The sequence below is a fragment of the Kogia breviceps genome, chromosome 18, assembly GCF_026419965.1.
Source record: "Kogia breviceps isolate mKogBre1 chromosome 18, mKogBre1 haplotype 1, whole genome shotgun sequence".
In the NCBI taxonomy this organism is placed as follows: Eukaryota; Metazoa; Chordata; class Mammalia; order Artiodactyla; family Physeteridae; genus Kogia; species Kogia breviceps.
In genome coordinates, this window is record NC_081327.1 from 39,862,000 (window position 1) to 39,877,945 (window position 15,946).

The following is a 15,946-nucleotide window of genomic DNA, read 5'->3' on the forward strand; positions in this document are numbered from 1 at the left end:
CTCCACAAGCCATTCTCTTCCAGCTTCCCTTCTGGGGCCTACTCTCTCATAGGACACCATATGGGATGGCCCAGATCAAAGTCTCCTCTGAAGCTCAGAAAACCCAAAAGAGGCTCTACCCCATGTCAGACTGCAAGTGAAAGGCTGAGTCTGGAAGGAGCCCTTGGTACAGTGATGTATCACATGTTATCACCATGAGATTGAGCTGAATCATCTAAAAACCACATGACTGATGACAGTCTACTTCAGAGGGACCTCTCTCACTCAGGGTCTGTCTACCACACATGAGGCAGCTGCCTCCACTCTGGCCACCCACTCTGAGTGGCCTCTCGAACCCCATCTGACCCTTGAGTCCTCTCAATGCTGAAGCCCCTGGTTCCATTTGTGGCAGCTGCCCACAGGCCTCCCCAGAAGCCATCTGCACCACCACTGGCACCCATCCTATTGCATCCATAAGTCTCCCTCCCTCCTGGCACTGCACCTGGCCCAGAGCTGAATACTGGTCATGTGTGTTGGCTCAAGGCTGGCTGGGATCTACAAAAGCACTGGACACTGTCTCTCACACAGGAGGGCAGAGGACACCTTGCCCAGCTTCTGCTTGCACACCTGCAATGACAAGGAACTCACTGCCTCCTGCAGAAACCAGTTCCAATCATCGTGGGGCAGCTCCGAAAGCGACTAAGAGATTCTGAGTCTGGAGCTAAGATGACCTCTGTGGTGGCCCCAACCTCCGCCCCAGCTGGGCCAGCTCTGTCTGTGGACAGCACTGGCATTGTTCTCTCAAGCCCCCACACCCAGGATGGGGTATCTAGCTGACACGTCCATCACCTGGGGATGGCACTCTCCTTTCCGGTAACATTCCTCTGGACATCTCTAGGGTATCTGCCTCCTTCCCAGAGGGTCACAGAGCCAGGGGCTCTGTGCTCCACCTGCTCGGGACATGTATGGTTCTCCCTGCCTTCCCCCAATTCTTCTTTCAAATGCCCTTCCCCTCAGCCAAACAGCCACCTCCTCAGGGAAGCCAGTGGTGAGTCCCTGGCCTGGGGAGGTCCCCTGGACAGGCCCCTGTGGAAGGTTTTACCCCTTTCTGCAACACTCCTTACTCCTGGGATGAGCCAGGGTGGAGGAGGTTACGGAGCTGGAGTGGAGGAGGAAGAGAAGGAGCAGCCAGGGAGGTAGGAGTTAAATCGAAGAGACACCATGAGAGGAAGGAGACTGCTGGAAGGAGGTAAGAGGGTATGGCTCCTATTAGGTCTGGAGATCCTGGCCACATGAAGGTCAGCGGTGACCTTAGCCGGGGCCTTTGGTGGAGTGATGGGATGGCTGGAAGCGGACTGGAGGCTCAGGATGCAGGAGGTGAGAGAACACAGAGTGAATGTAAAAGTTCGGGCTGCGCAAGACGGGTTTTTAATGGTGTGAGAGATTTGAACTTGTTTAGATGCTGTTGGGAAGAATCTGGAAGGGAAGGGGCTGCACAGACAGGAGTGCAGATGAGTGGCCCTCAGCGTTCAGGGAGTGGGGTGAGGGGACTCAGGACATCGGCAGAAGGACCCAAGAGAAGAGGAGGGTACCTCTGCCACTGGAACAGGGTTCGGGGGCACAGACACAGTGCTGGGAGGTGGACTGGCTTCTACTGTCTCTGTGGAGGAAGAGGTGGGCCATCTACCCAGAGAGAAGGCTGGGGGCAGGAGATGAATGGTGTTTAAGATGGGGAGGTGGTCTTCCCACCCTCGGTGGGGAGCTGCAGGGTGCTGAGTAGGGAGAGCGAGTGGCCAGCTGGGCAGGGCCAGGCCAGGCCAGTTGAACTGGTAAGTGTGCATGTCTGGCAGCAGGGAAAATCCACCCAACACTGGCTTCCCCGGCTCTGCTCCAGGCAGCAGAGGTGGGGGAGGGCGCCTTGAGGCTGGAGGCTGCTGGGCTTCCTCCAGGGCTGGGGAGCTGCCAGCCGGGTGGGACCATGAGATGGGCGGCCAAGAGTGCTGCGGATGTTGGCAGAAGAGTGCTTGAATGATGGACCAGGGAACCTCAGCTGGGGAGGGAGAAAAATGAAGACAGAAGGGGTGGCGGGGGAGGAAGCAAGGTCCAGAGCCCTGCTGAGTCCGGAACCCATGTCCCACAAGGGGCTGAGAGTGGGCTGGAAGGCCTGAAGGCTGTGGGTAGATACGGGGTGCCTGACTCAGCGATTTCAGGGCTGGAGTAGTTCCAGGTGGTGACATGTTCTTGGGCAGCCATCATGGGGGTGGCTGAAGTGGAGAGCAGAGGAGCAGGTCACTGGAGATGACGAGGTCATGAACGAGCAGCCACAGGCTCAGACAGGCTGACACGTGGCTGCCGAGCTCTTCCTGAGACAGAGCAGGACTGAGGGGATGGGAAGACTGTGAGATCACCCATGAATGGAAGGGGCGGGGAAGTGACAGCCTGCCACAGGATAGTGCTTGGCTGCTTTAAGCATGCTTGGTGCTTGCAGCCAACCTCCAGCAAACAGCTGGCGGCCATGCAGCCTCAGTCACGCTCAGAGCCCTCTCTAGTTTCATGGCTTGGCAGGCTAAGACCAAGCCTCTGAGGGCACCAAGACAGGCCAGGGGCTGGCAGCACAGGCAGGTGGCCAAGCAGGCAGCAGGATGGATGACATCTGCCCTCTGACCACTGGCATGGGGTCAGCCTCCTCTGGCCAGCCTAGCTAGCAAGGCCAGAACATTCACCGGGAAGCTGAAGGAGCCCTGTGCAAACAAGGTGAAGGCTGGGCTCTGGCAATAAACGCACTGCTTCCTGGTATGTCCTTCAGCTCTAGCCTTCAGGTAAAGGACACCCAGGCCCAAGCTAGGGGTTGAATGACAGATGGGCACTGCAGTATGACCCACAATTTGGCAGCATGAGACACATGCCATCTCTGGCCTCCTGCCCAGAAGGACCATGTTGGCTGTACCCTGACGGGGGCCAGGGCAGTCTGATATGGATCCAGCCAGGACAGCAGGGAGGTCCCCCAGAAGGAGGCCTGTGGCCAGGAGACAGCCTGCTTCCCAGCCTGAGCCCTTCAAGTGTCCCAGCCTGTGGCCTCAACCCAAGGATAGAGCCCTTTTGGTTGCAGCCCCTATTTGAGCAAGTGGATCTCGAGTAAATGGCTGCTCCTGGCTGGGGGTGGGAAGCAGGCCAAGCAGCAGGCATCCAGTTCTGTCCCTGAAAGTGTAAGTGTAGGAGGTATGCCAGGTTCCCCGGATCTGGGGGTCCCACCAGCAGGGAAGGGTTAAAGCTAGATAGTACCCAGAAGAGTGCCTGGAAAGGCTTCCCCACAACACACACTCACACTCCAGCAGTGCAGAGCACACTCATGTAAGCCAGCCACCAATGTCTCTGTCCACCACCTGCACTGGGCAGCCACCTGGGCCAGCGCCAACTCTTTGTCCACCAGGCCCTGGCTCATGGTTCCTGGGCCATCCTGGCAGAAGGGGCCTCTCTACCTCTCTGTTTCCACAGGCACACCTGGCGAGCAGAGGCTGTCTCGTCCAAGTGCCCTCCCCGGCCTGTAGGTCTCAGGGTCCTCTCCTCTTCTCCAGGAGCTTAGTGGAGGCAGGGTTGCACCCAAGGATTAGACAGTAAGAATGCTGGGCAGCCAAGGGTTGTTAGCATGGGGGCCTGGGCCAGAACTGGGAAAGGCGGCCAGGTGTTCAGCACCCTCTCCGCCTTGCCCCAGTTCTCCCTGAGACCCAGGGCCACGGTCAGAGACGACAGAGGAGCCTCAGCCCACACAGGGTCATAGGGGCCTGAATGGTCCATCCCAAAACCTGACTCTTCAAAGCTCTACCCATCCCCCGACCCCATCATGGGCAGTGGGGGCCTGGTGACTGTTCAGGGTGAGTGTTATAGGGTGAGCGAGGAAAAGGGCTCCTGTCATCCCTGATCCCTGTTGACACCAGGGACGCAGGGAAAGCAGCTTCATCTAGCACTACAGCGTGGGACACTCAGGCCTGCCCATCAGATTCCCAGACAGCAGTGAAGTGGCTGGTCACCCCATTTTATAGGTGGTGGCCTGGGCCCAGCATTGTTGAATGAGCAGCCCAGCCACCCAACCTGGGAGGACCCTGCTGACAGAGGAGCTGTCCCATCCAGTGGGGGGAAAAGGCACTACAGAGAACACTCACGTAATGAAGTCCAGGAAGCTGGCGAGTGGCTCATAGGCATGGTTCCTCATGTGGCGGAACTCCACCACCATCTTCTCCTTGAGCCGGTCATCGATGACGGACACTGTCAGCGGTGATGCCTCATTGGCCAGGAAGTTGCCGTAGTCAGTGCTCTGCAGGTGCAGCTTCAGGTCTGAAACCCAAGGGTGGGGGGTGAGAGCCGGCCGTGCTAAACCTCCCCAGAACCCCAAGTCCCTGTCCCCACCCCGACTCTGGGTCCCAGATCCTCTCCTGCTGTTGTGCCCTGCTGCTACCCTGACCTCCTGTCCCTACCTCTACCTCCCTGTTGGCTCCGAGCCTACTCCAGGGCAGTCAGGCCAAAGCCAGGACACTGGGCCCCAGAGTCCAAGTACAAGTAGAACCATTGTTCCCCCAAACGACAAGAAAACCTGGGAAACCCCAACCCAAGGTGCCATTCACAACTCACAGCCTTTGAGGCTCTCCTGCATGGTGGGCTCCAGGATAGCCCTAACTTAAAGCAGAATAAGACATGGGCCCTACCCTCCAGAGCCTCAGGGTTAAAGGAGCAAGCCAACATACCCCCAGGCAGAAACAATGCATATGAAATGAAGGACATGCCCCAGGCCAAGGGTAAAGTGGAGAGGGCACCAAGATAGGACTGAAAGGACACTCCAGGCTGGGCCAGGCAAAATGCAGGGACAGGAAAATGCAAAGGAAGCAGCTAGCAGGATGGCATTAGCAAGGAGTGGCCTAAAGGGCAAATGAGCCGTGTGAGGGGGAGATAAGGCTGGGGAGAAAGACTGGCCTCGCCAGAGGAGTGGCTGGAGGCAGGCAAGCCAAGCCCACGGGCTCTCCTGAGCTCTTCAGAGCAGGGGTGAGGGAAAAGGGAGGAGAGGACAGAGCAGAGGGGCCCTGGGGAGGCAGGACAGGTGAGTCCCTGGGGGAATCGTGACAACAACCTGTCTCATAACTGTTGCCCGTGCATCTCATCCCCCAGTCTCTTCTCCACCCAGCAGCCTTTTTTTTTTTTTTTTTTTTTTTTTTTTTTTTTTTTGTGGTACGCGGGCCTCTCGCTCTTGTGGCCTCTCCCATTGCGGAGCACAGGCTCCGGACACACAGGCTCAGCGGCCATGGCTCATGGGCCCAGCCACTCCGCGGCATGTGGGATCTTCCCGGACCGGGGCACGAACCTGTGTCCCCCGCATCGGCAGGTGGACTCTCAACCGCTGCGCCGCCAGGGAAGCCCCAGAGTGATCTTAAAACACCAGGCAGACCCCATCACTCATCTGTACATCCTCACCTCAGGGCCTTTCCCTGTCCCCTTGCTTGGAAAGTGATGAACTCTCCTCAAATGCCCATCTTCAGAGGCTTCTCCGATAGCCCCACCACTCTCTCCCTTCACTTGTGCCATTTTTCTTTGTAACACATCACATCCCACCTGGCACGGGGCACATAAACCACGATAGCAAGGACTCTGGGTCACTGCAGTATGCTAGAGCCTAGAACACAGTATGTTCTGGTGCATTTTCACATTCAGTAAGTAACCGGGAATAAATGGAAGACTGGGAAGAGGGTTGGTGAAGACAGCAGGAGGGTTTGCTCCTGGGCTTTGAAATGGGGGACACTGCGGTAGTGATGGCAGTACCAAGGACAGTGGCTGAGGAGGGACCCATGTGTGCATGTGCATGCGAGTGTGGATTAAGGCCCAACAGCGGAGGCTGGCTTCTGCTGACTGAGGAATGCATGCTTTCTGTGCCCTGGAAGGTTGCCCAGAGGATGACAGGAAGGGTGACACCTGTGAACATTTCCACAAGCACCGCCCCCCTTGCCCCGGCTTAAGGCCTCCCCGTGTGTCTGTGGACCTGGAGGGCCATGTTGTACCGGGCCGCACAGAGAGGAAGGGCGAGTGGGGCACATCATCACTCTACAGACTTAGGGGACCCCTGTGGTGCCCCTCCTCCTGTACCCCATCAGGAGGAGAATGCTCCCAGCCCAGAGTCAGGTGTGCTGAAGAATAGATGGAAGAGTATATGGGAGGGAGGGAGGAAGGGAGGGAAGGGTGCGTGCCATTGGAGTGGCCACTTTCTACCTGCACCTGGGTGGCAGTCAGCACTCCTGTCCTCTGTGGCTCCTGGGCACTCAGAATGGACTTGAACCTCGTGAGCCTGCAGGAGGCCTTCATCATTCGCTGCCTTTGCCATCTCTCTACCATTCACACCTTTTTTCCGGTGGCCACCCAAAAGGGGGACAGAACTGACGGCAAGGTGAGGAGGGAGAAGCCACCAGCCCCCTGCTCTGCCCCGTGGACCCCGCTGCCATTTTGCCCAGGAGGTGTGCACACTCCTCCATCCTCAACCCCAGCCATCTGCTGTGAGCCCTGCCCTGGGTCCATTCTTCCCCCTCCTCCCCAGTGTGGCCAAGGCCCACCTACACCTGGAATAAGGTATAGGGTAAGAAGGTGCTTCGCTCAGTAAGGCTCGAGTTGTTGCAGTATTTGATTAACCATTTGGTTGTTACAGAAAAATTCTTAACTCTAATTGAGGGATTTCGCCGTATTAGCATAAGCCTGTATTTCCACTTCTAGTGATGGGTTTTACAAGCTAGCTTTTAATATCCCTGACTCTGGATAAGTGCACATTTTTTTTTTTTTTAAGAAACATGGGGGGCTTCCGTGGTGGTGCAGTGGTTAAGAATCCGCCTGCCAATGCAGTGGCCATGGGTTCAAGCCCTGGTCCGGGAAGATCCCACATGCTGGGGAGCAACTAAGCCCTTGAGCCACAACTACTGAAGCCCACGAGCCTAGAGGCCATGCTCCACAACAAGAGAAGACGCCGCAATGAGAAGCCTGTGCACTGCAATGAACTATAGCTCCTGCTCGCCACAACTAGAGAAAGCCTGCATGCAGCAACAAAGACCCAATGCAGCCAAAAATAAATAAATAAATAAATAAATAAATAAATAAATAAATTTATTTTTAAAAAAAGACACATGGTTTACTTGCACAAAACTGATAAGTTTTGAGAGATTGTTAATGCCCTCGAAGTGGTTTTTGTGGGTATGAAACAAATGGTGAGAATATGAATTGGTCCCTCTTATTTTTATATTGAAATTAACTCTACTTAGTTTATCAAGTCATATGTCATATGCCCTGCTTTTATATCTTTTATCTATCAGTAAACATTGTGATACTTGAAAAAACTAGTGGGCAGGGAGTTCTGGCCCGGGCAAAGTAGGTGCTCCAATCCCCACTATGGGAAGCCACAGCGCGGACAGCAGTTGGAAGCCCAGGCCGGGATGTGGTGTTCTGGGTCAGACGGTCTGGCACAGCAGCTGCCAGCTCAAACCTGTCCGTTTATCCACCCAGCCACTGCAGCCAGCAAAGAGCCCTTCTCAGGTGGTGACAGGCCACAGCCAGGGCTTGGAAGCCAGACCAGATGCACAGGGCAAAAAGCAGGGCAAAACCCAGTCCTCTTGGCAGGGCCCCTTATGCCAGTGGTCCCACTATTCTCTGGGACAGTGAGTTTGGGCCCTGGACCCCAGCCCGGCCTCCTGATTCCTATCCTCCAAAGCATCCAGGGCCCAGGCATCCCGACACCCCCTCGCCTGGCATCCTTGCACTTGCTGCCAGAAGGCTACCCCAAGTGCCGTGCCACACCTCCACTACAGCCGCCCGAGCTCTCCAGCCACGTGAAACCTCTGTGCCCCAGCCTCACCTGCTCCACGGGGCTGCCCTCCCTGGGCAGGCTCACTCCCCAAGTCCCCCACCGCCAAGCACCCTCTCTCCTCTCCAGCCCCCACCAACTCCATTCAACACCTGGCACTGATGAGGTGGGAGGCAGCACCCCAACACAAGGCGAGAACCAAGACCAACTCTAACTGGAAACAGATGGGCCCTGCTGAATACTTAACGCCATGTCAGAAGCAACCTATGTGCTGGACCCGCCAGCCATGCCCATTTTACAGACTCAAAAAAGGGAAATCAGAGGAAACATGAAACGTGTCCAGAGTCCCACAGTCAAGCATAGAGAGGCTGGGGATATAGATCAGACCTGGTGGATTCTCTCCATCCCTAATTCTGGTCTCCTCTCCTCCCCTACCCCTTACATTTTTGACCATTCTCCCATGGCCTTTGGCCCAGGATGGGCCTTTCAGATATGGACCCAGCTGCCCAGGCAGACTTTAGTTCCAGAAGAGCTGGCAGGTGGCAGAGAGGTAAGAGGGGCCACAGCAGGCCCCTCCACAGCCTCGGAGGCAACCTGGACACTCACTGCCCACCTGACAGGGGCCCTAGACTGTCATGGTTCACGGATAACCCCTCTGGCATCACTTGCGGTGCCAGCCATTCCTTCAGAAGCTAGTACGTGTGAATAAGAGGGGCAAAGCTGATGGGTGGACTCTCCTTTGCATGCGCCCCACCCCTGGGGCTTAGCATGGGCCTTAAAGCAAACATCCCTATGCCTTGGCTACTGCGTTCTGCTGACGCTGCATCTGGGGACTTGGCTGCTGGAACACAGACGACCGGGTGGTTTCTGCTAGTGTTTGTCGAATCAGAGCAAACCCGGGAGATTCTACCGAGAATCCTGCCCGAGGCCTGAGTTTTCCCTACCAGGAAACTCATTTTTAAAAGCCCCCAGTGACGACATCAGAAGGCCATTCCAAACCACTTCCCCTGGCCAAGACCTACTTCTCCCAGTGACCCAGGGTGAGGGGACAGCCCACCAGCCAAGAAGGCAACTTGGAGGCAGGCAGGCTAGCCAATCCTTTGGCTCAGACCACACAGGGCTTCTGAACCAGCTCTGATTCTGTTCAAGAAACCTGGCGGCCAGACCCAGTGGCTCGCAGCCCCAAGCCCTTTACACAGTCCTCAGGGCTGGGACAGGCCCATTAGAAACCAGCCCCCTCCCCTCCAGCTTCCTGCTCTCTCCGAGGGATGTGGAGGAGGTGTGACTGGGGGTGGGATCAGAGCACAGGAGAAGAGGCCTGGAACTTGTTGAGAGCTTTGTGGGAGACTCAGCCACCCAGCCCTGGCCCAGCCTCCGAGGGCAGATGAGGACGCCAGGGGCTCTGGGAAGGCAGGGGCTAATTCTGCTCTGTGCCCTGATCTGGGAAGCCTGAAAGCCTCGGTGACAGCCCCTGAGAGCCCCAGACGTGCCTGGGCTGAGGTGTGAGCAGTGTTCTGGTTAGCACAGACGTGGGGGACTGCTCTGGTCTACCCACAAGCCCAGCTGTCTACCCCAAATCCTCCCATCCATGGCCCGGCATCAGGAATGTCTGGCCAGTCTGGGATCTCTCACAGCAAAAGACTTCCTCAGAGGCTGAGTTCTCATGTCCAAGAAGATGCTGCTGCTGTCAGGAAGTTCTCCCTGCAGTACGACCTAAAGCCCTCCTCAGAGGAAGCCAATCAGCTCAGTTTCCAGTGGCCTGCAGCCTCCCCTGAGGGCCTTGGGCCAGCTCCTCAGGGCCCCTCAACCCCACCCAGGACCCTCCCAGACCTCCTCTGCTTCCCAGTGTTGCCTGTCCCAATGTTCTGGTGACTATCTCCCCAACTTCACTTCCCGGGGCCGCTCAGGCCTCCTCACCGCCACGGTGCCCTTTTGCTGGCCTCCTGCCCCACATCTTGGCTCCCAGATCCCAAGTCCACTCTCCATACCATCACCAGAGTGTTGTTTTCCAACTCCAACGTGCCGCTGTCACCTTCACCCAGCAGCCCCCGTGGCCCCAGGGCCTGGCCTCCTCCCCCCAGCCTGTGAGGCCCCACACCCTCAGCCTGAGCACAGCCTCAGCCTTAGCCCTTGACTCTCTGCTCTACCAGTTAGGGCGACCTGCCTATGATCTCTGGCCCAAGCAAGTGCTCCAGGCAAGTCCACAGGGTGCCCGCGAGAGAAACCCTTGAAGTCCAGGAAACAGGGCTGCTTCCTCAGGCCCAGCCAGAGAGGCTGGTGTGGGAGGGCACACCCCAGCCTGGCAAGTGAGAGCCCTGCCCTCCCTCCTCCACAGGGTACCCCTGTCCACCTTGAGATTGCCTGTGTCAAAGACCATTGCCCTGCTCCAGCAGGATCCAGCTGAGCTCTTTGAAGGCGCCTGGGCAGGTTGTAGCCCAACACCCACCTGGCATGACTGTTCCTCCCAGGGCCATGCCAGACTCAAGGAGGCCCCACAGCTGCCACCTGTCCCTCCACTGCCTGCCAACCCCCAAACCAAGTCTTCTGGGCCAGAACCCCTCACCAACAGAGCCCAGGCCCCAGCTAGCACCTCTGATTACCACTCTCACCCTTGATTAGCAGGAGGACATGAGGACATGAGGACCCCTAGCCTGTCCAACACTCTCTGCTCTCTGAGGGACCAAGTTTGGGCTTGGCAGCCAGCTCCAGCCAGACCTTGAGAGGTGGCAGCTGGGCAGCCATGGCCCCCATCCACTTCCTGAAACCTTTCCCAGATCCTGCCAGCCCTGAAAGTGATCTTTCAGCCCCACCAGGGCTCCCAGGGGCAGGCAGCACACGGCGTCTCCAGTCCCCAAGCCTCTGCAGCAAAGGCCCCAGGGAAGCAGGGAGGGAGGGTCTTGGCCCAGGCCAGGGTTGGTCTCACGCTGCCCCAGGGGCCCAGCAGGCACAGAGGCGGCCCTGGCACAGTACACTAGGCAGGGCGGCCCCCTGCTTTAGACTCACCCACGGCCTCATGGCCCACGGAGGGGCCTTGCTGGCCAGCTGGCCACAGCACAGTGTGAGAGGACAGTGTGTTCCCAGACTTCACTTCTGCTTTTCCAGAGGTCACTCAACGACGCTCTCCTGGGGAGCTCAGGGGTTTTCAGGAATTGAGGCCCGCTGAGTGAAACCAGATGTGCAAATATGCTCCCTAGAGCCTAGCGTGCCCATCCTGCCACTCCCTGCGAGGGTGGTGGAGCCCTGGAGCCTGATCTACCACTTCGCCTGGCCCAGGTGAAGGGATTGCTTTGAAGGGACTCAACCTGGGCTCTACCTCCAGTGCTTGTTCTGCCCTAAGGGCTCTCTAATGCTGCAACTTCCAGGGGCTCAAAGCAGGGAAAACTCAGACAAATGGACAGATGTGGACAGACAGCCAGGCTGGTGGCCCAATGGAGCCATAACTGCCCCCCCCCCTCAGCAAATGGACTGTTTGAGTCTCCTCCCCAGGCTCTGGGGGTGGGGGAGACCTCTTTTCTTCATATCAGCTCCAAAGCAGATGTGTGCACTGGTTGGCTGGCTCTGCAGGGTCAGAGCACCACATCTGGAACTCCCAGCGTGGGAGCCACAGCATGGAAACCATTAACCCTGGGTTTACCTGGGGGCTGCAGCACAGACTAAGCATCCTCCTCACCCCCAGGCCTCTAGCAGGGCCCATCACAGGCTCCCTGTAGACCTCATGTAACTGACTAGCCCTGGGTTCCAACTCTTTCTAACAAATACCAGCTCTTCCTCCCCTCCCTCAGGTGTCGCCTAGCATTCCCCATCCAGAGCCTTGGCATTGCCCCCACCCCAAATTAACGTGTCCATGGCCTCTTGCTAGCCCAGGACAAGGTCCACGCACAGCCACAGCCCCTCCCTGAAGCCCCATTTTGCCAGGTCACTGGTTTCAGGACATAGCTCCTTAGGTGGTTTAGTGGGACAAAGGAGAGAGACCCTGGGCTTTGGGACCACAGTGACCTGAGTTCAAATCTTGTCCCACAGCTTGGCCCTGAGCAGCAGGTAGAATCTCTGGACCCAGGCTCCTGGCCAGTCACCTGGTGAAAGGCCCTGCAGTGCCAGCCTCCAAGGGTAGACACTGAACAGAGACAGTGTTATACAGAGAAAACTGAGCATGGCACGGCACACCCAGAGCTCCACAGAGAGGATCCCACTCAGAGCTCCCCAACGGAGAGGCTCAGTCCCAGTCAGGTGGTCTGTGTTCTGACTCCAGTCTGTTGCTCAGGCCGTCCCACTCAGCGCTCCACAGGGTGTCCCCGCCCTTCCTTCCCATGGTCCCGATCCTTCCCTCCCATGGTCCCGACCCTTCCCCAGGGCTCTGGTGTGTCCTCTCCCCAGGGGCCCTTGTGCAGCACAGGCACGCACACGCACAGGCCACACGCTGCTATCTCCTGGGGAAGGACAAACAAAGTGGGCTCAAAATCAGTGACTCCTGTCCCTACGCCCATGTCTCACCTCACCTATGTGCAGGATCATACTTTGGGCAGCCTGACCCCAAGGACCTGGACAGAGGCTAGGACCCAATTCTGCACCACCCACCACATGGTGAGCTATTGCCCTGCCGTCCTCAAGAGCAGGCGGGAGCTGGTGCAGCCAAGGGCAGCTCTTGCTCCGTGGGAAGCCCCTGGGCTGGCGGGCCAGCAGTCTCGGGAAGAACCTGGAGGCTACTGCTGGCATGGCCACATGCAAGTTACTGGGTTTCAGCTGGCATGAGGCAGAGATCCTGCAGGAAAAGGACAGCGAGTTCTCCTTCCTAGGTCCCTAGGCTGGCATTTTGTTTCATACTGGAGGCCTTTCAGTGAGGTGCGGTATTTGCAGAAGGGGGATGGGGCTGATTTGTAGAAGTGGCCCGGATGACACCAGGGTCGGTGACACCACCCACCAGCATATCAGAATCAGAGATTTGATAAGTGGGAGTGTCACTCCCCTTGTCTAGGAGGCAGCAGGACGTCTGCTGTCTAGGTGGCAGCAAGGTTCACCACCCTTCTCCTTGCTCCGAGACAGGTGGCAGGTGGTGACAGAAGCACATGTAATTACCCTCAGGAACATCTCGTCCCTGCAGCTGGGAGAATGAAAGCATCACTCACAGCCCATGAGGAAGTCAACCCATCCGACAGTCAGGAGGGTGCCAGGCAGGTGACAGTCCCACGTGCCAAAGGGAGGGGCAGAACTGGTTACTGCTGCACCCAGGGCAAGTTCCAAGAAGCTCTCCTCTGACTGAGTGGAGATCCGCCTGGATAGCCCCTCACCAGGACGTCCGCACCCAGGGCTCCATGGAACTGGCATGTCCCAGGAGACACAGGGCTTGCAGGGCAGCTTCCCTTGTTGCCCTCCACAGCCCAGGCTGAGAATCAAGTGAGCCAGCCTCGCCCTGGGAGGCAGGGCCCACACCTCTGCTGCTGCCCTGTACTCTGACCCTGAACAAGCTCTTTCTTCTCCAGGCTTACCACCACAGCTACAGTGCATGCAGGTTGGAGTGGATCTGGGGCTGCAAGCGAAGAGCTTCTTTTCACTTTCCCAAAGATGTATGTTTGCCTGGATGTTGAACGAGAAGAGGTAAAGTGGCCCTGTGTGGCCAGGTGCCAGGCAGCCCAGGAAAGGCCAGCTGTGGCAGCGAGCTTCTCAAAAGCTGGCTCATGCCCATGTCTGGCTCCTGGGTCCGCTGGCCCACACCACCTTGAGCAATCCTCTCTGCCCCTGATGCTTGGCTTCTGTTCTACATGCATAGTCCTTTGGAGGAAGGATCCTAAGAAAAGATGGAGCTCACTTCAACTAGGGGAAAGCAGTTTTAGGGTCCCAGGGTCTGCTGTTCCTGTGAAATTAAGCCAGGTCAGGCTGGATCCTGGCTGGAGCATCTTGCCGGCTCCACGATACCTAGAGTCCAAGCTATGGAAATACTCATTGTGCTCAGACCTAGGCCCTGTGGATGGGCTCTCCGGATCAGGCCTCATTTGGGGCTGCGAGCCATGCTGTTCTCAGCGCGAAGCCTCCTTCCCTGCAGCTCACAGAAACAAGACCAAGCAACCCGGGCCAGGGGCAGAGTTGATCCATTCCTTACTCATGCCCAGCAGACCAAAGAGGCCTGGGCCAGGCAGGAAGTGGCAGGAACAGTAGCATCCAAGCTGGTCCTGTCCAGGACCCCTGACCCCCTCACCCACCCTGCTCAAGGGGCTGACAGGAAACACGCAGGGGAAGCAGTAACACACCAGACTGAGTCTGATCAGCACTCAGGCCGGCCCTAGGAGAGAGGTGGTCACCTGCTCCGGGAATCTCATAGCACTCCACTTTCCCCAGGCCTTGCCACACGGCATCTCGCTTGGAGTTTAAAGTGTTGAAGGTGGGGGAAATGGGTGAGCTACGACCCATGACTGGCATCCTTGGGCCCTGTGTGCCAGGTCGTGGGTTGCAGCTCACCTGTATTCCTCGACTCCCAACCCTTAATTCCCACGCTAGATACCATGTGGCAAGCCCTGGGGGAATGGCAAGGGCCCCAGAATCGGGGTCTCTTTCACCTGACCACCCCTTCCCGAGTTGGGGGCCGGGCGCAAAGAGGCATAGTCTAGGCAGCCTTCAGTGAACAAATGAAGGAAAGAATAAAAAATGCAGAGTGACTAGACAGGAGGAGCAGGACGGGTGTCAGGAGACCATAAGCGAGGCCTTGGGCCTCACCTGGACCCAATTCCCCAAGTAAAATAAGAGGGTTGGATAAGGTTACTTCCAGGGGCCTGGCCAACTCTGACACTCTCTACCCTGATCAGGCCTGGATCTCACTGACTCTGTGCGACCCCAGCCCCTGAGGGCCACGCAGGGGCTCAGGGTGAGGCCAGAGGCCTGGGTATCTAGGACGCAGCCCTGGCAGAGCTCACAGCAGGTGCTGGGGAGGCCCGGGGCTGTGGAGCAGTGTGGCAAGCAGGAAAAGCTGAGTTGCAGCAGCAAAGACACCACAGATGACTCCTTGGAGGGGAAAGCCCCATCCGCCAGCCAAACATGAAGCCTCAGCTGAGGTCAAAGCCTGAAAATCATTGCCTGAGTGGCCAAGCGGGGACAAGGTCTGGGCCAGGCCAGAGCTGGCCAGGAAAGCAGTGCCCAGCACCCAGTCAGGGCTGTTCCTCCACGCATCCCTTTCCCCACCGCAGGTCTGCCTGCCACCCCTCAGGACCACCCACACTCACACGGGGGCAGCCTCACCCCAGCCCCCTGAGCTGCAGGGTGCTGAGTACAGATGGGCAGAGCAGGTGTCAGGCCCAGTCTACTAAATGGCCCTTCAGGGTCTTGATTTTCCTGCCTCTAAAAGAAGAGGAAGGCCAATTTTCCCACACAGGATAGTTTTTTGTTTTTTTATTTTTTTTTAATCAACTAAGGAGTTGGTGTTGGATGAGGCAGAAGCCAGGAAGGCCAATGGAAAGACCCCTCCAAATTGGGGTGCAGGGTGGAGAGTTGTCAATTACCTGATAATATGACTATATGTACCTATACTCTAGAGAGTCTGGGGTGCCTGATTTGGGCCTCTCCCAGCGTCACCCTACACACATGTACCTGTATGTGCCACATGTACCCCTACATGTCCCCCAAAGTGCTGAAGAAGGATGGAGGAGAGGAGTCTGTCCTGAGGATGAATTTTCCGTCTCCTGGAGGGACCAGAGTAGCAGGACCAAAGTGGAGGCCACCTGGGGAAGGATGGTGCTTCTGGGAGCCTAGGAAGCATGGCCCTGACTCCTGGGCAGACTCAAGCTCCTACTTGGAACTCCCAAGACCCTTGGTTCAAAGCTAGCACACTGTGCTGAAGCTGAAGCTGAAGCTGCCGCTCCGACTCTGAGGACTGCCAGCATGACCCAGGTGGAAGTAAACAAGGACAGCTTGATGGTCAAGGCTGGAGCAGCCTACACTGGACACAAGGTGGACAGTATCAGGGAATTCTCTCTGGCCTTCCTCCTTCCTAACCCAGGAAGCTGGGGCACAGGGAGGTGAGGGTGGGAAGAGACGGACAGACAGGAGACACTGAGCCACGAGCCCTACTTAATCTGGGAAGGCCAACTGGGGCTTGAGTGAGGGAAGTAGAGCCCAGGACAGAGACCCAAGGGACAGCGGCTAAAGGCAGGTACTGCACAG

The 15,946-nt window shown here is 57.3% G+C and overlaps 1 protein-coding gene across 1 annotated transcript in view; it reads right to left on the reverse strand.

Annotated features, from left to right (window-relative positions):
* The window catches only part of ATP6V0D1 (ATPase H+ transporting V0 subunit d1), a 38,422-nt gene that overhangs the window by 10,360 nt on the left and 12,116 nt on the right, over positions 1-15,946 (reverse strand). Inside the window, exon 2 of the mRNA XM_059044902.2 lies at positions 4,140-4,311. Within this exon, the coding sequence (XP_058900885.1) occupies positions 4,140-4,311 (172 nt within the window). The remainder of the gene's footprint in view (positions 1-4,139; positions 4,312-15,946) is intronic.